This window comes from Schistocerca nitens, chromosome 2 (assembly GCF_023898315.1).
Source record: "Schistocerca nitens isolate TAMUIC-IGC-003100 chromosome 2, iqSchNite1.1, whole genome shotgun sequence".
NCBI lineage: Eukaryota > Metazoa > Arthropoda > Insecta > Orthoptera > Acrididae > Schistocerca > Schistocerca nitens.
This window is the reverse complement of record NC_064615.1, coordinates 578,629,809-578,652,030: the sequence shown is the minus strand read 5'-3', so window position 1 is coordinate 578,652,030 and position 22,222 is coordinate 578,629,809. Positions and strand designations below refer to the sequence as shown.

Here is a 22,222-nt window from a genome sequence, read left to right as displayed (position 1 = left end):
GGGCAGCTAGAGATAGAATGGAACTGAAGGTTTGCTAACACTCTGTCACCTGGAAAGAGGGCTGCTTTGAATGTCCTGAAGGAGAGAGGGTGACCCACTGCATGCGTCTGCCACCATTTGTATGACTTCTCTATCAGTGTCTTCTGACTTCTTTCTGATGAATCAGTGCTGCATATTGTAAAATGGAAAAAACCACAGAATCAAATACTCCGAATAAATTCAAAAAACACTACTTGCACTGTATCATTGGAAGAATTGGAGGCAATGATTGGTATCATAGCTTTTTGTGCTGGAAGTATTACATAGGATGACCTTTGTCACATTCTTGGGGCTTAATTTTATTAATAATAAAATGACAAGAGATGGATATCACAAATTTATCAAGTTCCTACCTATTGGTGAGAAATCACCCAAACTCAGTGCATTCTTGCTGACAAATTCACTCTTCTTTTATGAAACATGGAACAAGTTGGTACAAAATTGTCTTTGTTGTCACTCTCCGTCCCCAACTGTTTGAAAAACAATAATTCTGACTTAAATTCCACCTCCACCATGAAAAATACTAATAAGTGAGTGCACTCTGTCAGCGTACCAAGGGGAGAAGAAGTAGAATGTCATTATTCTATATGCTGAAGTACCAGTGAATAAATAAAGGAGAACCCAGAAACTGTTGCCTCCTAGATCGCCGAAAACTATGATGTTGACATGGTTCCTTGCAGCAAATGGCTGTTGCATCTTTTACAATATCTGAGATGTGGCAGCAGTTATATATGCGTATTATCTACTCTCACATAACTAAAAATAACCTGAAGGGAAATGTGTTCATTCTTCAACTGGCAAACAAATTCATAAATGGTAAACAGCAAAGGGACAGGAGCAAGAAAGCCAGTCAGTGAAGAAGCAGCTGTATACCCACACAAATCAGAAAAGTGAAAGAAGCACCAAATTAGAATGTGCAGAGGAAATACAACTAATGAAATCCCATAGAAATGCAGAAAAAGCTGTCTCTGGAAAATGAGTACAAAAAGTACCAGTAATCTTCTCCAGAATGTGATTTCAGTGTTTAAAATTGTGATTTCAATTACGTTGGTTGAAGTTCAGATGGTATTTTAGACTTGTGTTTTCTAGGAGTACCGGTCAAAGTTAGCCTTTGCCACAAGAGTTCCTGTGCAGTTGGAACACTTGTAAAGGAATTGTCCATTGTAATACCATATGCAGTTCCTAAAGGAGAGGTAAGGTGCATTACAACTCTAGCACCTTCATTCTTTTCCATGGGTCCTTCTTTCCCAGTGCGTACCTGCAAGTTGAAAATATACAAAGTTTCGACATCACAGAGAGCTCAGATTTTTCATGTCGTATTTAGCTGGTTTGGACTTTATATAAACCCTAAGTGGGCATTTACCACAGAAGGAGACCAATTGTTCATCCATTAGTAAATGACTACCTGGATAATACTGTACAAAGCTTTCCTGTGCAAAAATTGTTAATATTTCTGGAAATGCAAAAAATTTTTCCATTTATCTTGCTTCCTCTTTAGTGACCACGCCGCAGAATCTGATGTAAGAAAAAGTTCAGGAAACGTGTTTCTTGAAAATTGGGCTGGTATTATTTTCCTTCAGTACATGCAGTCCATGGGACATAACATAGAATGTGGTTTTCTTTTAGCTTTTAGTGCTCCCATAGTTACAAGGAGCCCTACGAAACTGGACATTTATTCCGAACTTTTTGGGATCCACTGATGTTTGTTAGAAGGATGAGTGGCATTCCATAAATTTCTTGTTGTCTCTCCCTTTTGGTTTCTGTATTTTATGAGATTGTCCACTACTTTAGGTGTAATGAACAACATGAAAGTCTCCATAAACAAAGACACACTCAGAGACATTCTGAGACCACTAGATGTAGACAGAATATCTTGTTTTTGAAACCTGCTAGGTTTTTGGATATTGATTGCTGTATCATTCCATTTTTGCCAGTGTACGTAGGTCTCTCCGGCATTTGAATCTCATCAGTCACTTCGTCGTCGTCCCTTCCTTCGATAACATCTTCAATTGTTCTTTTCTTCCATGTTTTCTTTTATTCCTAAACACACACACTCCACATGACTCTCTCCATGTCTGTTTCTACTTCTGTTATTCGCAGTACTTTAAGATCTCATTTATTGTGTAAATCATATTTCTTCTGTAACCTTAAGTTTTTCAGCATGTTTGTTGTACAACATAAAGTGCTATAGCAACAAAATTGATGGAAATAACTAACAGAGAAAAATATTTGATTGATTGTTATTACACACAACAATGGATTAAAATTTATAACATTCATTTCACACTTGTACCAACATAAGTTTCTACAGTGTGTATTTATACACAGGCATTTTCTCATCACGCAGAATCCCAAGCAGGGTACCGAAGGTCCTCAATAAACATTTCGGTTGTTATTTATTATATAGATAAATTTACTTTAAAAATTCAACAATAATAATGTTTAGTGGGGACAGTTTAACAATTTCACATAGTCTGAAAACTATAAACTATTTCAAATAGCTAGAAATAATAAAATAGTTATGTTACAATCTTGCAGTACACCACTTGGTATGCAGAAGGTTAAATTTGTTGTAATAAATAGATGGTATGCATCATCAAACTAGTCAAAAGATTGAAGACTTTGACAAATAAATAATTTTGCTGTGGAGTTCTGGTTGCTAGTTTTGTGTATTTTCCTTGATGTAAGTGTTACACAGGAAGTCATTTGTGTAATTATGATTGGGTCTTTGCAATTAATGGTCTCTTTGCTAACTTCCTGTTGTGTCTATCTTTGTATTGTTTCATAAAACAAATAATATATTGTGAACACTGCAATAGGAGTATCTAAACTGTACTTACAGAAGAACTTTTCAGCTTACAAGCAAATGTTTTGCTCCTAAAATTAAAATTTTGTGTTTATTGTGAAGTTGTTGATATTACAAGAAATGTGTAAACAATTACAGGTTTAATGTGCTATTTCACAGTTTATTTTCATTTGTATTTTCCAGAAATCTTCAAGATTTTGTTACTTGGGTTGATACATCAGCTATAAGAAAGCATGTCATGCAGTACAACGAAATGGTATGTTTTTTATATCCGGTTCCAGGAACTGCATACTACAGTTTTCAGTGTAATCTGTTTTTGTAGTAGCCTACATCAAAATTCTTGCAGGCATATGTAAACATGAAACAACAAAAAACATTTTGCATTATATCATCAATATGGTGTTAGTAATATTATTATTTTTTTGAGAGTTGTGGACTGTTTGGCTCCATGCATGGGTTTATTTTAGTTTAGCATAATATTAATGACAAGTGCAAAGTCAGTTGTGAATGAACATTATTTTCCAATATGAAAATGATACTGAGATACTCTTCAATCAACTAGCTATACTCCAGTAGACTAACTCACATACACAGCTTAATAATATTCAGATTACACCCAGACTAGGGGCATCTGCAGAAATTTATTCAAGAAGGGGCAATATCCTACAACCATTTTTTTTTAATGTAGCCGATGTGGTTAGTTTGATGAAATGCGATGCAATAAAAAGGAGATGCACAAAATATATTGTATCTCAGAGAAGTGGCAATTATGCTGTAAGATGTTTTCGAAGGTAGATTACTTTGATACCTAAAAGGTTCATTATGGTAAGCAAAGTGTGTCTTCCTATTTTATTGATATGATTAAGAATGTCATCTTTCTGAGTTAATGTATGGAAATCACCATCTGTGCATGTTTAAATTCAATGCATGAAATGAGATAGTAAACAAAACTGCAAAATATTTTTTTAAATATTTTTATTCATATACTAATAATGTTAGGTTAACACTGAAAATTAAAAATCTGAAATTGGAAAAGAAACAGAACTGAAAATGTCCTTGTGGATATCAACAAGAATAAACACTAAAATATACGGTTGATTAATACTTCTCAAAGAAGAGACAAAGAAAAGATTTGTATTAGACTTTGATCCCATCTAGAAGACTCAGGTTTTCTTTCTTTTATTATATTTGTGCCTCTCTGTTTTAATGCTGACTTTCATAATTTTCTGGAAGCTACGTTTTTGAGTTGTTTGTGTAATGTTTGACCACAATAAGTTGAACCTTTTTACTGGCGCTTTTCTTCTTCTTCTTCTTCGTAAAACATTTCTGCTTAGCCAGTTCATTCACAGAGCCTCTTCCAATGTTCTCTTTTGTCTTACAGTCTTTATACCAATTTCTGCTAATTGTCTTCCTGGACCACCACATCATACGCAGATGCTGCCATTAGTGAAGAAAATTGCTACTGGTTGGAAGGTATTCATTTGTTTCGAAGTGCCACCATTTTTTCCACAAGGGTCTCCTCTTTTTTTCAAAGAAGTTCAAAATGTGAGTAATGGTGCCAGCACTGCAGGAAGAAGTCAGTGTTGCCCTCACCTCACTGCTCTTCTCTCCTTGACAATCTTAAGGTGGAGGCGAGGCATGCCTCCTGCTGTTCCCAACTGTCAGGGTCAACTTACCATGGCCAAATAGTTAAGTGTATCCCAGCCCCAATATTTGAAGCACGTGCACGAATAATGCTGTACGGCACATTTTGCAGTTGTTGGGAAATTGACAAAAACTGTTAGTTCCAGAGAATTAATACAATATAATAATGTAATAGCAGATATGTATTGTTTGTGCATACAGACTGTGGAAAATACTAATTTCTGGTTTTTAAAATTGCACTAAGCACAGATTTTTCGATAATAAGTAAGTTTTAAAATGGAATAACTTTGTATGGCAATGGATATACAATGTTATTCCAGATCAGCCAGTCCTCTGCTGTAATTATAAGGTGACTAGAATCCAAAAATAGTAAGTATGAGATTTAAAACAAGATACTAAATAATATTTATTGTAAACTGAATAGCTTGATCTTAAAAAAAATAATACAACATTAGTTTATCAAGTTTAGGCTCAAATCTAGTACATTATAGTCAGTTGTCACACTGCAGGTTTTCATAAAACTGCCTGTATTTTGGTTCCATATATTTCGTCATGTCCAATAGAGCCCTTTTCTTCTCCTTATGAACTTTCAGTGTCCCATTATAGAGCAACCGGAATTCAGAAGGCAATGGACAATTTTTTACTTGATGTTCACAACCATGCTTTACAATACAGTGTCTTTCCCATGGGCGAAGCACATTGTGAGTTCGGCGCACACTTAAACCTTGAGGATCGTCACTACACAGCTTCAACCAAAGTACATTGGTTATTTTTAAAGCATGTGGCTTCTTCAAAAGCAACTCGATGGATCCTATGTCCTTGAAGTCTTCCATCATCATCTCGTGAATGGTCTGTTTTGAAGAATTGACAAAGGCCTTCCATTCTGAAGGAACCATAACTTTTGACACTCTTTCTTTTCTCGATGACTGCAAAATCCTTGTCACAAGGTAGGAAACTGTGACCCGAACACAAAAACTTTTGATGTATTTCTGTAAAGTACTTGCAGCTGAACAGCTCTCCAGTTGTTGTTGTTCTGCCCGACGCAGCGGTCAGACCAAACAATCAGTTTTCATTCCATACCTTCTTCAAGCGTATCATAATTGTGTATCACAAATTTAAGCAGACAGGAAACTATTTCGGCTGAACCTCTTCTTGCGGTGGATTCATCCCACAAATTTACGGTGATGTTTCCAATACCAAAGTCATGAATCGTGAAATTATACGACGACGGCTGTCTCTTGTAGAATACCGTGGAATGAGTCAATGTAGGACAAAGTAAAACTTGTTGTAGGTCAACACATATAACATGTATATTGTTATTCCTCTTAGCCATTTTCGTATCATTTTTTAGGGCTTTGTATGCTTGGTCTGCCCTTGAATGATGCAACTGACTCTCAATTTCGATCTTGTGCAGTTCTTTTTCATCTGAAGCTGCAATCATTTTGTTAAACAACAAATCGCACAGTCTGCAAGTATCTGATCTAGGTGTTCCGAAACGCTGATTAAAATCTGTTTGAAACACACTTTGATAGTATGACCTGCTTATTGACTTATCAGGTAACTTTTCGGTAAACAACCGATACATTCTACAGAAGTTGAGATCGGGGTGCAGACATTCTTTTGAGGATTTATTCCTGCTGTAATGGCTCATCTGCTTTGGGAAACTCGATATGTGTTGCCGAATAAGAACCCTGTCATTTGATACGGTATGTGGCCTATTGCAATGTTTTCCTCTACCGTCTTTAAGAGTGGTTATTCCACCTTTTACTTTATGTTGCAGAGTCTGCATTCGTGGCTGGGTGATGGAGAATATGTCAAGCAATGTTTTTTGACACACTAATTTTGAGTAAACTTTGTATTTGAAAATAGCTTGTTTCCGTGAAGTATCGTCTGTCTTACCTCTCTTGCGCCTGGCTGGCTCGCCTATTTCCATGGATTTTATTAAGTATATGGACTGCTTATTGTATGTTAAGGCATAATTTTCTTCGTACAGCTTTAACTTCATTTCCAGATTTATGTCCTTGCATCCTTCTTTTGAGCACACTTCTGCATTGCATAAACGATCCTGAATCACGAAAACAATCACTATTACTACCTAATATTCAAACAGATTATCAAATTTCACATTCTCTTTTAATAATATAGCATTACTCAGACTGAGTATTCTATTTTTTCGTCAATGATAACTACAGAACTGTAGTTAATTTCATTCACGTTACATACTTTTACTGTAACGTTTTCAGAAGATACACATAACATGTCATTAGAGCCATGTACTCTACAGGGAACGTCGCCACTTTACAGGACACATATGCTTCTCTAAAGACATACACCTTTTTACAAAACCCATACAGCATTATTCCACTCACCTGTGTTGGAGGCTGTTTCTCAGGAACTACCTTTCCCTTTTGTGATTTATGTTCCAGTCCAGCATCACGACGCCTTTTCCTCTTATTATCCTGTCAACCACCAATGTTAATTTTCCTTTTCCGTGCATTATTTGCACGTTTCAACCCACTTTGCGGTAAGTGTCACCTTGCCGCTTCTTGTAACATCCAGCATTGTTCGCACCTCTGCGTGAAAACTGTGCACGTCTCATCGCTGTTTAGTGCTGCCCCACAGACGGTGAATATGTCTATTATAACAGCAGGCGATGTAAACTGCCGTATACAGCATTATTCCACGCGATTCTACGAAATGTCAAAATGTGCCATACAGTGTTGTTCGTGCGCACGCTTCATTTGACTAGATGTGTGTGGTAAACCTCCAAAGCTACCATCAAATTTGCCTCTCAACAGTCTAGGACTGAACTAAGACTTCCTTTGTCTCCCCGTTTTGAAATTTTATTATGGAGCTATACCAACAGGCTTTCCAAATTGTTAACTCTATGACTACATGTTGAACACAATAGAAGTTGAGAATGTGCCAAAGCTTTTGGAGGGGACAACTATTTTACATTGGAATTTCATGATTTTTACAAAAATATAGAAAACATTGAACTTACAACAACATCAGGCGACAAGAAGAACCGCATTCCAGTGAAGAGTGTTGCAGCCCACGCTCTCGTTGATGGACCTTGTGTATTTTTTGGATGTTCACTTAATTTTAGCTTGGATATATCATAAGCAGATTTACCAAAGTCTGTATTAGCAATTTCAAACATATGGTAGGTACAGTAGGCAATTACATCTCTATCATTAAAACTTTCAAGTCCAGGTACACTAGACACTCCACTAACACCTCTCACTATGCAACAGTGAACCATCCATTTCCATGTGAGAATGTATCATTTATATCCAAGCTAAAATTAAGTGAACATCCAAAAAATACACAAGGTCCATCGACGAGAGTGTGGGCTGCAACACTCTTCACTGACATGCGGTTCTTCTTGTCGCCTGATGTTGTAGTAAGTTCAATGTTTTCTATATTTTTGGAAACTGTTGTGTGACGATGATATATATATATATTTTTTCTTTTCTCAACATCTCAGTTGTGCCCACAGATATACATCTACGTCCACGTCCACGTCCATACTCCGCAAGCAACCTGACGGTGTGTGGCGGAGGGTACCTTGAGTACCTCTATCGGTTCTCCCTTCTATTCCAGTCTCGTATTGTTCGTGGAAAGAAGGATTGTCGGTATGCCTCTGTGTGGGCTCTAATCTCTCTGATTTTATCCTCATGGTCTCTTCGCGAGATACGTAGGAGGGAGCAATATACTGCTTGCCTCTTTGGTGAAGGTATGTTCTCGAAACTTCAACAAAACCCCGTATCGAGCTACTGATCGTCTCTCATGTAGACTCTTCCACTGGAGTTTATCCATCAACTCCGTAACGCTTTCGCAATTATGAAATGATCCTGTAACGAAGCGCGCTGCTCTCCGTTGGATCTTCTCTATCTCTTCTATCAACCCTATCTGGTACGGATCCCACCCTGCTGAGCAGTATTCAAGCAGCGGGCGAACAAGTGTACTGTAACCTACTTCCTTTGTTTTCGGATTGCATTTCCTTAGGATTCTTCCAATGAATCTCTGTCTGGCATCTGCTTTCCCGACGATCAATTTTATATGATCATTCCATTTTAAATCACTCCTAATGCATACTCCCAGATAATTTATGGCATTAACTGCTTCCAGTTGCTGACCTGCTATATTGCAGCTAAATGATAAGGGATCTTTCTTTCTGTGTATTCGCAGCACATTACACTTGTCTACATTGAGATTCAATTGCCATTCCCTGCACCATGCGTCAATTCGCTGCAGATCCTCCTGCATTTCAATACAATTTTCCATTGTTGCAACCTCTCGATATACCACAGCATCATCCGCAAAAAGCCTCAGTGAACTTCCGATGTCATCCACAAGGTCATTTATGTATATTGTGAATAGCAACGGTCCTACGACACTCCCCTGCGGCACACCTGAAATCACTCTTACTTCGGAAGACTTCTCACCATTGAAAATGACATGCTGCGTTCTGTTATCTGGGAACTCTTCAATCCAATCACACAATTGGTTTGATAGTCCATATGCTCTTACTGTGTTCATTAAATGACTGGGGAGAACTGTATCAAACGCCTTGCGGAAGTCAAGAAACACGGCATCTAACTGGGAACCCGTGTCTATGGCCCTCTTGAGTCTCGTGGACAAATAGTGCGAGCTGGGTTTCACACGATCGTCTTTTTCGAAACCCATGCTGATTCCTACAGAGGAGATTTCTAGTCTCCAGAAAAGTCATTATACTCAAACATAATACGCGTTCCAAAATTCTACAACTGATAGACATTAGAGATATAGGTCTATAGTTCTGCACATCTGTTCGACGTCCCTTCTTGAAAACGGGGATGACCTGTGCCCTTTTCCAATCCTTTGGAACGCTACGCTCTTCTAGAGACCTACGATACACCACTGCAAGAAGGGGGGCAAGTTCCTTCATGTGCTTTGTGTAAAATCGAACCGGTATCGCATCAGATCCAGCGGCCCTTTCCTCTTTTGAGCGATTTTAATTGTTTCTCTATCCCTCTGTCGTCTATTTCGATATCTACCATCTTGTCATCTGTGCGACAATCTAGAGAAGGAACTACAGTGCAGTCTTCCTCTGTGAAACAGCTTCGGAAAAAGACGTTTAGTATTTCGGCCTTTAGTCTGTCATCCTCTGTTTCAGTACCATTTTGGTCACAGAGTGTCTGGACATTTTGTTTTGATCCACCTACCGCTTTGACATAAGACCAAAATTTCTTAGGATTTTCTGCCAAGTCAGTACATAGAACTTTACTTTCGAATTCATTGAATGCCTCTCGCATAGCCCTCCTCACACTACATTTCGCTTCGCGTAATTTTTGTTTGTCTGCAAGGCGTTGGCTATGTTTATGTTTGCTGTGACGTTCCCTTTGCTTCCGCAGCAGTTTTCTAACTGGTTGTTGTACCATGGTGGCTCTTTTCCGTCTCTTACGATCTTGCTTGGCACATACTCATCTAGCACGTATTGTACCATGGTTTTGAACTTTGTCCACTGATCCTCAACACTATCTGTACTTGAGACAAAACTTGTGTGTTGAGCTGTCAGGTACTCTGAAATCTGCCATTTGTCACTTTTGCTAAACAGAAAAATCTTCCTACCTTTTTTAGTATTTCTATTTACGGCTGAAATCATTGATGCACTAATCGCTTTCTGATCACTGATTCCCTGTTCTGCATTAACTGTTTCAAATAGTTTGGGTCTGTTTGTCACCAAAAGGTCTAATATGTTATCGCCACGAGTCGGTTCTCTATTTAACTGCTCAAGGTAGTTTTCAGATAAGGCACTTAAAAAAATTTCACTGGATTCTTTGTCCCTGCCACCCGTTGTGAACGTTGACTCTCCCAGTCTATATCCGGCAAATTAAAATCTCCATCCAGAACTATAACATGGTGGGGAAATCTACTCGAAATATTTTCCAAATTATCCTTCAGGTGCTCAGCCACAACAGCTGCTGAGCCAGGGGGCCTATAGAGACATCCAATTACCATGTCTGAGCCTGCTTTAACCATGACCTTCACCCAAATTATTTCGCATTTCGGATCTCCGTCAATTTCCTTCGATACTATTGCACTTCTTATCGCTATAAACACGCCTCCCCCTACACTGTCCAGCCTGTCTCTGCGGTATACATTCTAATCTGAGTTTAGGATTTCATTACTGTTTACGTCTGGTTTCAGCCAACTTTCTGTCCCTAGTACTATATGGGCATTGTGAATTGTGACCGTTTATTAATGAGAGCAGTTCTGGGACCTTTCTATAGACGCTCCTGCAGTTTACTATTAGCACATTAATATTGTTATTCCCTGTTGCATTTTGCCTACTCCTACCTTGCCGCGTCTCAGGAGGCGTCTTCTTGCCACGTCTCAGGAGGCGTCTTGTTGGGCCTAGGGAGGGAATTCTCTAACCTAAAAAACCCACATGTGCACTCCACACGTACTCTGCTACCCTTGTAGCTGCTTCCTGCGTGTAGTGGACGCCTGACCTATTCAGGGGGACCCTACATTTCTCCATCCGATAGCGGAGGTCGAGAAATTGATGCGTAGCATAGCGTACAAATTGGTGAAGCGTAGATTGGCATGCCTTCAGTGCAACATGGCCATTTTTATCATGGTCTGCTGCAATTCCTCTGGTGTATAAAAGTGAATGTCATCTCAGCATTCCATCACAGGTCTCGTTTGTCGATAGACGAAAGATAAACTTCTGTTACGATTAAGTTGTGCAGCAGGGGTAGGTGATGCCCTTGTTGGATTTGGAGATGGATGTTGGACAGGTATTGGTCTAAATTTGGGTGGTGAGGGAAGAGTGGAGTATCCAAATGATCAGCAACTGATATTGTCTTGGGTATTTAACTGTGGTTTCTCTGCATCTCGATTAGGATTATACAGGGTGATTCAAAAAGAATACCACAACTTTAAAAATGTGTATTTAATGAAAGAAACATAATATAACCTTCTGTTATACACCATTACAAAGAGTATTTAAAAAGGTTTTTTTTCACTCAAAAACAAGTCCAGAGATGTTCAATATGGCCCCCTCCAGACACACGAGCAATATCAACCCGATACTCCAACTCGTTCCACACTCTCTGTAGCATATCAGGCGTAACAGTTTGGATAGCTGCTGTTATTTCTCGTTTCAAATCATCAATGGTGGCTGGGAGAGGTGGCCGAAACACCATATCCTTAACATACCCCCATAAGAAAAAATCGCAGGGGGTAAGATCAGGGCTTCTTGGAGGCCAGTGATGAAGTGCTCTGTCACGGGCTGCCTGGCGGCCGATCCATCGCCTCGGGTAGTTGACGTTCAAGTAGTTGCGGACAGATAAGTGCCAATGTGGTGGCGCTCCATCCTGCTGAAATATGAATTGTTGTGCTTCTTGTTCGAGCTGAGGGAACAGCCAATTCTCTAACATCTCCAGATACTGTAGTACAGTTACAGTAGCACCAGAACTTTTTCCTTTGCACAAACACCCATTCTCTGTAAACTGTTTATACCAACGTTTAATACACCACCTATCAGGAGGTTTAACACCATACTTCGTTCGAAATGCACGCTGAACAACTGTCGTCGATTCACTTCTGCCGTACTCAATAACACAAAAAGCTTTCTGTTGAGCGGTCGCCATCTTAGCATCAACTGACGCTGACGCCTAGTCAACAGCGCCTCAAGCGAACAAATGTACAACTAAATGAAACTTTATAGCTCCCTTAATTCGCCGACAGATAGTGCTTAGCTCTGCCTTTTGTCGTTGCAGAGTTTTAAATTCCTAAAGTTGTGGTATTCTTTTTGAATCACCCTGTATAAGTAATCGGGAAAGAATGGGGCTTCTACTTTCAAAATGTCATGTAAAGTTTTGCATCCTCCTCGACTTCAGGGAGGTACCGAAACTGCTGCTACACTGAGGAAATGGCACTATTTTCCACAATCAGTACAACAACCAAATGTGAGGGTCACCGTGAAAATTTTTACAAATGATCACTATCAAGATGTGACATTTATTATTGTTTTGAAATTTGTCATTTGTTATTGTTAAAACAATGATAGTTCAGAGAGTGTCTGAATAGTTTATTTGCAGAAACAGAATTGTGAAAAATGAGAAGTGGATCTGAAGTGTTTTGTTGCATGATATATTTTGTGTGTATGTTTGTGTTTGTGTGTCTATCGACCTGCCAGCACTTTCGTTTGGTAAGTCACATCATCTTGAGGGAAACATTCCACGTGGGAAAAATATATCTAAAAACACAGATGATGTGACTTACCAAACGAAAGTGCTGGCAGGTCGATACAACATACAACATTACCATGCACACAAACCCAGTCTCTCCCATCTACTCAATCTCCCACTTCCAGCTCCACTCCCTCAAAATTCCAATCAACACAATCTGGAACCACAACACCCCAATTCAGGACCGACCTGACAGCACTTTCGTTCGGTAAGTCACATCATCTGTGTTTTTATGTATATATGTGCCAGCGCTTTCGTTTGGTAAGTCACATCATCTTTGTTTTTAGATATTTAGATATATTTTTTCCCACGTGGAATGTTTCCCTCTTATATATATATATATATATATATGGAAACATTCCACGTAGGCAAATGAAAGTGCTGGCAGGTCGACAGACACACAAACATACACACAAAATTCAAGCTTTCGCAACCAACGGTTGCTTCGTCAGGAAAGAGGGAAGGAGAAGGAGAGATGAAAGGATGTGGGTTTTAAGGGAGTGGGTAAGGAGTCATTCCAATCCCGGGAGCGGAAAGACTTACCTTGGGGGAAAAAAGTACAGGTATACACTCGCACACACACATATCCATCCGCACATACACAGACACAAGCAGACATTTGTCTGAGATGTCAGTCGAGGCGGAAGTACAGGGGCAAAGATGATGTTGAAAGACAGGTGAGGTATGAGTGGCGGCAAATTGAAATTAGCGGAGATTGAGGCCTGGCCGATAACGAGAAGAGAGGATATACGGAAGGGCAAGTTCCCATCTCCGGAGTTCTGACAGGTTGGTGTTAGTGGGAAGTATCCAGATAACCCGGACGGTGTAACACTGTGCCAAGATGTGCTGGCCGTGCACCAAGGCATGTTTAGCCACAGGGTGATCCTCATTACCAACAAACACTGTCTGTCTGTGTCCATTCATGCGAATGGACAGTTTGTTGCTGGTCATTCCCACATAGAAAGCTTCACATTGCAGGCAGGTCAATTGGTAAATCATTGCACACAAATCCAGTCTCTCCCATCTACTCAATCTCCCACTTCCAGCTCCACTCCCTCAAAATTCCAATCAACACAATCTGGAACCACAACACCCCAATTCAGTACTTAACCTTTCCTCCAAACCTCTCTCCCAATCCGAAACCTCTGTCCTATCCAAAGGCCTCACCTTCAGCCCCACTCCCAGATTCAACCAAACAGCCCTCGTCAAAGATTTACTGTCCTACACTCGTACTCTCTGCTGGAAATATCACTTAGTCACGAAGAAAAATGATCCTAATCCTACTCCTAGTGATCCAACTCCCCAAGACACTATCCAAATTGAACCCTGCGTGGAACAGTTCCGTCCTCCGTCACAGCGGGACCCACCTCCTCTTCCTCAAAATAACCCTCTCCAAACCTTCCAGGAATTTCTGACTTCTAGCCTTGCTTCTCAATCCTTCTTAAAAAAACCTTAATTCTACTCCCAACATCACCACTGCTGAAGCCCAAGCTATCCGTGATCTGAAGGCTGACCGATCCATCGTCATTCTTCCGGCGGACAAGGGTTCCACGACCGTGGTACTTGATCGTCAGGAGTATGTGGCTGAGGGACTGCGTCAGCTTTCAGACAACACCACATACAAAGTTTGCCAAGGTAATCCCATTCCCGATGTCCAGGCAGAGCTTCAAGGAATCCTCAGAATCTTAGGCCCCCTACAAAACCTTTCACCTGACTCCATCAACCTCCTGACCCCACCGACACCCCGCACCCCTACCTTCTTCCTAAAATTCACAAACCCAATCATCCCGGCCGCCCCATTGTAGCTGGTTACCAAGCCCCCACAGAACGTATCTCTGCATACGTAGATCAACACCTTCAACCCATTACATGCAGTCTCCCATCCTTCATCAAAGGCACCAACCACTTTCTCGAACGCCTGGAATCCTTACCCAATCTGTTACCCCCGGAAACCATCCTTGTAACCTTTGATGCCACTTCCTTATACACAAATATTCCGCACGTCCAGGGTCTCGCTGCGATGGAGCACTTCCTTTCACGCCTATCACCTGCCACCCTACCTAAAACCTCTTTCCTCATTACCTTAGCCAGCTTCATCCTGACCCACAACTTCTTCACTTTTGAAGGCCAGACATACCAACAATTAAAGGGAACAGCCATGGGTACCAGGATGGCCCCCTCGTACGCCAACCTATTCATGGGTCGCTTAGAGGAAGCCTTCTTGTTTACCCAGGCCTGCCACCCAAAGTTTGGTACAGATTTATTGATGACATCTTCATGATCTGGACTCACAGTGAAGATGAACTCCAGAATTTCCTCTCCAACCTCAACTCCTTTGGTTCCATCAGATTCACCTGGTCCTACTCCAAATCCCATGCCACTTTCCTTGACGTTGACCTCCATCTGTCCAATGGCCAGCTTCACACGTCCGTCCGCATCAGACCCACCAACAAGCAACAGTACCTCCATTATGACAGCCGCCACCCATTCCACATCAAACGGTCCCTTCCCTACAGCCTAGGTCTTTGTGGCAGACGAATCTGCTCCAGTCCGGAATCGCTGAACCATTAAATCAACAACCTGACAACAGCTTTCGCATCCCGCAATTACGCTCCCGACCTGGTACAGAAGCAAATAACCAAAGCCACTTCCTCATCCCCTCAAGCCCAGAACCTCCCACAGAAGAACCACAAAAGTGCCCCACTTGTGACAGGATACTTTCCGGGACTGGATCAGACTCTGAATGTGGCTCTCCAGCAGGGATACGACTTCCTCAAATCCTGCCCTGAAATGAGATCAATCCTTCATGAAATCCTGCCCACTCCACCAAGAGTGTCTTTCCGCCGTCCACCTAACCTTCGTAACCTGTTAGTTCATCCCTATGAAATCCCCAAACCACCTTCCCTACTCTCTGGCTCCTACCCTTGTAACCACCCCCGGTGTAAAACCTGTCCCATGCACCCTCCCACCACCACCACCACCTACTCCAGTCCTGTAACCCGGAAGGTGTAAAAGATCAAAGGCAGAGCCACGTGTGAAAGCACCCATGTGATTTACCAACTGACCTGCCTGCACTGTGAAGCTTTCTATGTGGGAATGACCAGCAACAAACTGTCCATTCGCATGAATGGACACAGGCAGACAGTGTTTGTTGGTAATGAGGATCACCCTGTGGCTAAACATGCCTTGGTGCACAGCCAGCACATCTTGGCACAGTGTTACACCGTCCGGGTTATCTGTATACTTCCCACCAACACCAACCTATCCGAACTCCGGAGATGGGAACTTGCTCTTCAATATATCCTCTCTTCCCGTTACCCACCAGGCCTCAATCTCCGCTAATTTCAAGTTGCCGCCGCTCATACCTCACCTGTAATGAACATCTTTGCCTCTGTACTTCTGCCTCGACTGACATCTCTGCCGAATCTCTTTGCCTTTACAAATGTCTGCTTGTGTCTGTGTATGTGCGAGTGTATACCTGTCCTTTTTTCCCCCTAAGGTAAGTCTTTCGAATTTCATTCCGTCACACTTCCCTCAATGACGAATTTTGTGGAGGTCAACCAGAATCAACTGTCGTTCCAAAAAACATAGATACTGTATGCAACATGATTGAAGAGGATACACATATTGAAGACTGCAATAAATTTGTTATTGCATGAACATTTAGTTGTGGAAAAGGTCACTTCATGATGGATACCACAAAACTTAACTAAAACCTGTGAATAGACTCGTATCAATTGGTGGAAGGAAATTCTCAGAAAATCCAACTGAGAAAATGCTAAATCGGTATTGAACCTCTTAACATGATGTGAATCTTGCATATGTCTTTACAAACTGGAAACTGAGCAGCTATTAGTTGTTTGTGTGTTCCAGGGTGGTTTGTTCAGATTTGTTTGTTCCTTCCAAAATAATGACCACTTGTTTCTGTGGTTACACTGGACATTGCTGTGAAGAGTCAAAGAAGAATTTATGTCAAATGATGTACAGCAACTTGTTTGCCAGAGGTCAGTGATGGACTCGAAGGGGGGGGGGGGGGGGACAGGAAAGTCACATCATTTAATAATTCTTTGTTGTGACAGTCACAGCTATCAAACAGATGATTATTTGATGGAGATGAACATCAAACTAATGCCTCAGTGTCAGTATTTACCCGCTTCATTGCCTAAAGACTTCTTATTGTTCCTTTATGCCAAACAAACAGTTGTGCAGACAATGATTTTCATCACCTCGAGAATTTGTTGAATCCATCTGGAACCCTCTTCCTGAAGTACCAACATCAGAGTAGAAAAATGTTTTCAGCATTGTCAAATACTTGCAGAAGTACGAGGGTTGTAACTTAAATAGTGGCAACTATTTATTCACAACCCATACAAAAGAGTTAGATGTTTGCACATGTTATTGCCATTCAAAGTAGTCACAAGCGTTGTGTAGAACCCATTGCCAGAAATGTGGAAGGCGTAGTGTACCATTAGCAGAGCCTGTTCTGTTGATAGTGCAAATGGAGCAGTCTACTGCCTGTCGAATCTCTGGAACAGTTCTGAAGTGAACGCCACGAAGTGGTTCCTTCATCTTCAGAATCAAATCAAAGTCACAAGGACTGAAGTCCATGTAGTATGGTGCATAGTACAGTACTTCCTGGTCCCACTGACCGAACAGAGCAGCCACAGCTCGCACTATATGAGTCTGCACATTGTTGTGCAAAATGATGGGTGGGTTGCGCAGAAATTGAAATAAACTTTTAACTCATATGAAACTGGAGAGGCTTTCAGTAACCTAGTTTGTTAGAAATATACATTTATTTCATTATTTCTTGTGTTTAAATGTTAATTAGGCACTATGTTGTACACCTTATGGCAGGATGAATGCTTGAAGGTCTGTAAAGAGAACGGTATAGTACACTTTTGTTGCCATATAAGTTATTTTCCAACTAAATTTCTGAATGAAATGTTATGTTTTAGGAATACATTTTTCATGGAATGTTCTGTGATTATTCCTGAATGCTTTTTATGCTAATTATTAGATTTTCTACATATGGTGTTTGTTCCATTTATGGATTATGTTTCCTGTTGCACATTGTAATAGGTTTCTCTGTTGATTGCAGTTTGATGATTATGAAATGCAGTAAAAAACATCTGAGCCAGGACCATTCCACATTTGGTGAGTTAAATTAATTCACAGAATTTTCTTGTCTTGTCCATATTATCCTGTTGGTTTTTTATACATTTATTTCCAGATTTCTACATCAAATTCTGAGATGCAGGTTGCAGTTAAAATATCATTGCATCTCGTTTCAAACTATTTGAAAACAATGGAAGAGGCCTGAAATAGAACATGGCCAAGTTGGCAGCAAGGATTTCTTATTGCTTTACTGCAGTGCTTTGAGGGGACTCGATGCAACATCTGACTTTTGTCTGCAGTTGCATTCAAAAAATGTTATGCTATTTATACAACTGCCTTTGATGAATAATGTTACACTGTAATTTATTGTTGCCTCTGTTGTAATTTATGGTATAATATGTATTGAAGTGTGTGTATATATCATATACTATTCAAGATCATAAGTGGAACAAAAGCAAGGACTGGTCTCAAGAGAACAGTGATAGTTTGTAATTATGTATTTCAGGATGATTGCACAAAATAATGCTGTTTGACGGAAAACTGTGAATGTTTGTGCACTTAGTCAGTAGAGAATTTGGTAACATAAATTTTAAAAAAATAATTCATGAAATGTTCATGCATTCCTTTTAGTGATTTGAGCTTCTGTGTCCACTAAAATTTTAACATCATTCTTTCTTTCATTTTACAGTGGAGTTTTAAAACAAGGTAAATCAAATAATAGCATATTTCAATATTAGGACCATTAGTCCTACCTCAGATAAACAGAATAGCTTTATTGACAGAGACATGGAAATGTGGCATCTGTTTTTAGCAAAATTCGCATCAGATTTTTTTTTTTTTTTTTTTTTTTTTTTTTTTTTTTTTTTTTTTTTTTTTTAAGACAGATACAAATTTAAAAGGTTGTCGTGCTCCATGCCTGAAGACAAAGACTTAATGCTTTGAAATTGACTGAGAAGAAAAGGATGATTTTGGAGCTTTTTGACTGGAATGTGTGGTTTTGCAACACTTCAACAGCCCCACCACCCGCCGAAATGGTCTTTACTTATCTTTTTCTTTTGGCTGTACTTGTGCTTTCAACAAACACTTGTTTCTGTTGAGAAACAGCACCATTTTCACACCTCTGCTTTAATGTCTTTCTCGGCATGATTTTTCCTCACACCCATTTCAATGATCGGAAAATCTGCAGAATATTTGTTTCAACCTATCGTGGACATTCATAGCCAAGCGACCCATTACGGGAAGAGTTTTGGCATGATCAGGATATGATAACAGTTCCCCCCTTCCCGGTCTCAGTGCAGGAACTAAAGACTAGCAGTTGGCCATGACTGTAAACAAACTAGAATTATGTCAGAGGGGAGAGGAGCAATCGTAGGGCAGCCAGCCTACAACTTGTGTTCTGTGTTTCTACAACAGCAGATACCCAATCCTTTCTGGTATTTTGATCATTGTACTCAGTCTCTATGATGGGTTATGGTTAGTTTCTTCATTCATTTCAAAATGAAAGTACAAACAGTGAGGCAGGCACGAAGCAAAGTATTTGATAACAGCTACCTGCAATTCCTTGCTGATGTTAGCAGTGTCATAAACAAGGTACTTCTGGCCCAATCTCTACCTCTATTTGATGCAACCACAGTTCAAAACACCTGCCACCTAAAACTGCCATATTAAAGCATCCACAACATACAAGCTTTTGAACTTTAGCTAGCAGACAAACATACTCATAGCTTTGTTATAAAATGCTAGGCCCCACAGTTGAGTCCTACATTGCATTACAAGGCATGTTTTTTATACAGACCACACAGTTGACCTAACAACAGAGCATTGAGCAAAATGATACTTGTTATGTTCTTGCATTTTTTATTTTGCAGACACATTATTAAGCACAATATCTTTAGAAATTTGGCATCAATAGATGATTTGCAATACCAATAACTGAAAACTGAGTACATTTTTGGTATTTACATGCAGAAAATGAAGTTCTTGCAAACTATCTGTGATGAAATAGTTCATCCGGAAACAATTCGCTATGAAGCGGCATTGTTATTGCACTTTGAGACGGAACTCACATCTATATTTGCATTTATTGCAAATTGTAAATTTTTCAGTTCCCTCTCTATCCTGCCCAAGCTTCTTCATCTCCAAGTAACTATTGCACCCTACATCCTTCTGAATCTGCTTAGTGTATTCATCTCTTGATCTCCCTCTACAATTTTTACCCTCCACGCTGCCCTCCACTACTCAATTGGTGATCGCTTGATGCCTCAAAACATGTCCTACCAACCGATCTCTTCTTCTCGTCAAGTTGTGCCACAAATTACTCTCCTCCTGAATTCTATTCAGTACCTCCTCATTAGTTATATGATCTACCCATCTAATCTTCAGCCTTCTTCTGTATCTCATCATGCATTTCTTCAATCTCTTCGTCGTCTGCGGAGCTAGTTGGCATATAAACTTGTACTACTGCGGTAGGCGTGGGCTTCGTGTTTATCTTTGCTACAATAATGCGTTCACTATGTTGTTTGTAGTAGCTTACCCGTGCTCCTGTTTTTTATTCATTACTAAGCCTAGTCCTGCATTACCCCTATTTGATTTTGTATTTGTAACCATGTATTCACCTGACCAGAAGTCTTGTTCCTCCTGCCACCGAACTTCACTAATTCACACTATATCTAACTTCATCCTATCCATTTCCCTTTTTAAATTTTCTAACCTACATGCCCGATTAAGGGATCTGACATTCCATGCTCTGATCCGTAGAACACCAGTTTTATTTCTCCTGATAACGACGTCCTCCTGGGTAGTCCCCGCCCGGAGATCCGAATGGGGGACTAAAATGCCTCGAGAATGTTTTACCCAATAGGACGCCATCATCATTTAACCATACAGTAAAGTTGCGTGCCCTCAGGAAAAATTAGGGCTGTAGTTTCCCTTTGCTTTCAGCCGTTAGCAGTACCAGCACAGCAAGGCTGTTTTGGTTAATGTTACGAGGCCAGACTGTTATCCTTGCAACCACTGAAATGGATGCTGCCCCTCTTCAGGAACCACACGTTTGTCTGGCCTCTCAACAGTTACCCCTCTGTTGTGGTTGCACCTACGGTACGGCTATCTGTATCGCTGAGGCAAGCAAGACTTAGGTCCCTATTTATTGAAAATGTGTTTATTTTTCTGCCTGTCACTCACTGATTTTTATTTCAAAATTACCTTTTTTGGACAATGTCACCCATCATCTAATCAGTTAAACAACAAAATAAATTACCATCGGCTTCTAATCCTAATTTATTTTTTTATTTCTTATTTTTTTTATTTCTTATTTTTTTACAAAGCTTAAAATGTTGTGTAATCTAATTACAGCACAAAAGTTATATAATATACCACATGTTGCAGTTACAGAATAACCTGTCATAATAGAACTATCAAGTTATTGTCATATGCTAAAACCATGCTTGCAGGCTGTCACTTTGTTCTAAATTTTAAAAGAAATTTCATTGGTGCACATGCCTGCAGCGTTAAAGTGTGTCCTCTATCCATACTGATGGATTTAAAATACAATACTGAAATAATTCATATAGAGTAAAACTTCGTTAACATTAATCAGGAGTTGGTGTTAAAAAAAATTCGTGTTAAGTGAAAAACACAGATTTTAATAATTATACATGTACAGCAGTACACTAATGTGTAATATACTATACTATCAATCACGTTATAGTAGACTTTATAACACTATAAAATTCAAGTACTCACAAATTATGTATGTTACTTTCTTGGAAAAAATTCGGTCATGGTTCGCTAACTTTCACGGGAATGATAATATTTTGTAATTTCACAACCAATTGTAATGATAGCGTCCGTAAAGCCAGCAGTGACGTCGGATGTTGAAGCGAACCGTTCTAAACAGCCCAAGGCTGTAAACATCTCCTGGCGGGTAGGTGGAATGGTATCTGTATTCTCTTCCTCTTCACTTTCTTCTGATGGCCCTTCTTGCACCTCGTTCGCAGCTTTTGGCACATCAGATTCCACAGAAGCACATATGGCAACATCGTCATCTACACAAACGAATTATTCGAAACTAATCCCAGGGTTCGCAATGTCCTGCAGAGCTGTCCATCAGGTGAAGTGGCATCTTCTAACTCGTGGACATCTTCAGTGTTGCTATGTCTCCAAGCTCTGTGAAAGCACTTCCCTGTATGATGTGGCAATACTGAGTTCCAGGCTGCTGCGATGGCTTTTATTGCATCAAGCAGATTCCAATTTGGGGTTGCTCTATTGTTTTCAGCAGCACGAATTGCAGCTCTAACAAGTTGCTTACGATAAGCTCTCTTTATGAGAGGGATTACGCCTTGGTCCAAAGGCTGAAGGCGACTTGTGGCGTTGG

The 22,222-nt window shown here is 40.1% G+C and overlaps 1 protein-coding gene across 1 annotated transcript in view; it reads left to right on the top strand.

Moving 5' to 3' along the window:
• Nucleotides 1-18,518, top strand: part of LOC126236629 (U3 small nucleolar ribonucleoprotein protein IMP3) — a 122,483-nt gene extending 103,965 nt beyond the window's left edge. The window contains exons 4-6 of the mRNA XM_049946077.1: nt 3,029-3,101; nt 17,834-17,889; nt 17,966-18,518. Of these exons, the coding sequence (XP_049802034.1) occupies nt 3,029-3,101; nt 17,834-17,857 (97 nt within the window). The 3' untranslated portion in view covers nt 17,858-17,889; nt 17,966-18,518. The remainder of the gene's footprint in view (nt 1-3,028; nt 3,102-17,833; nt 17,890-17,965) is intronic.
• Nucleotides 18,519-22,222: the final 3,704 nt, after the last annotated feature.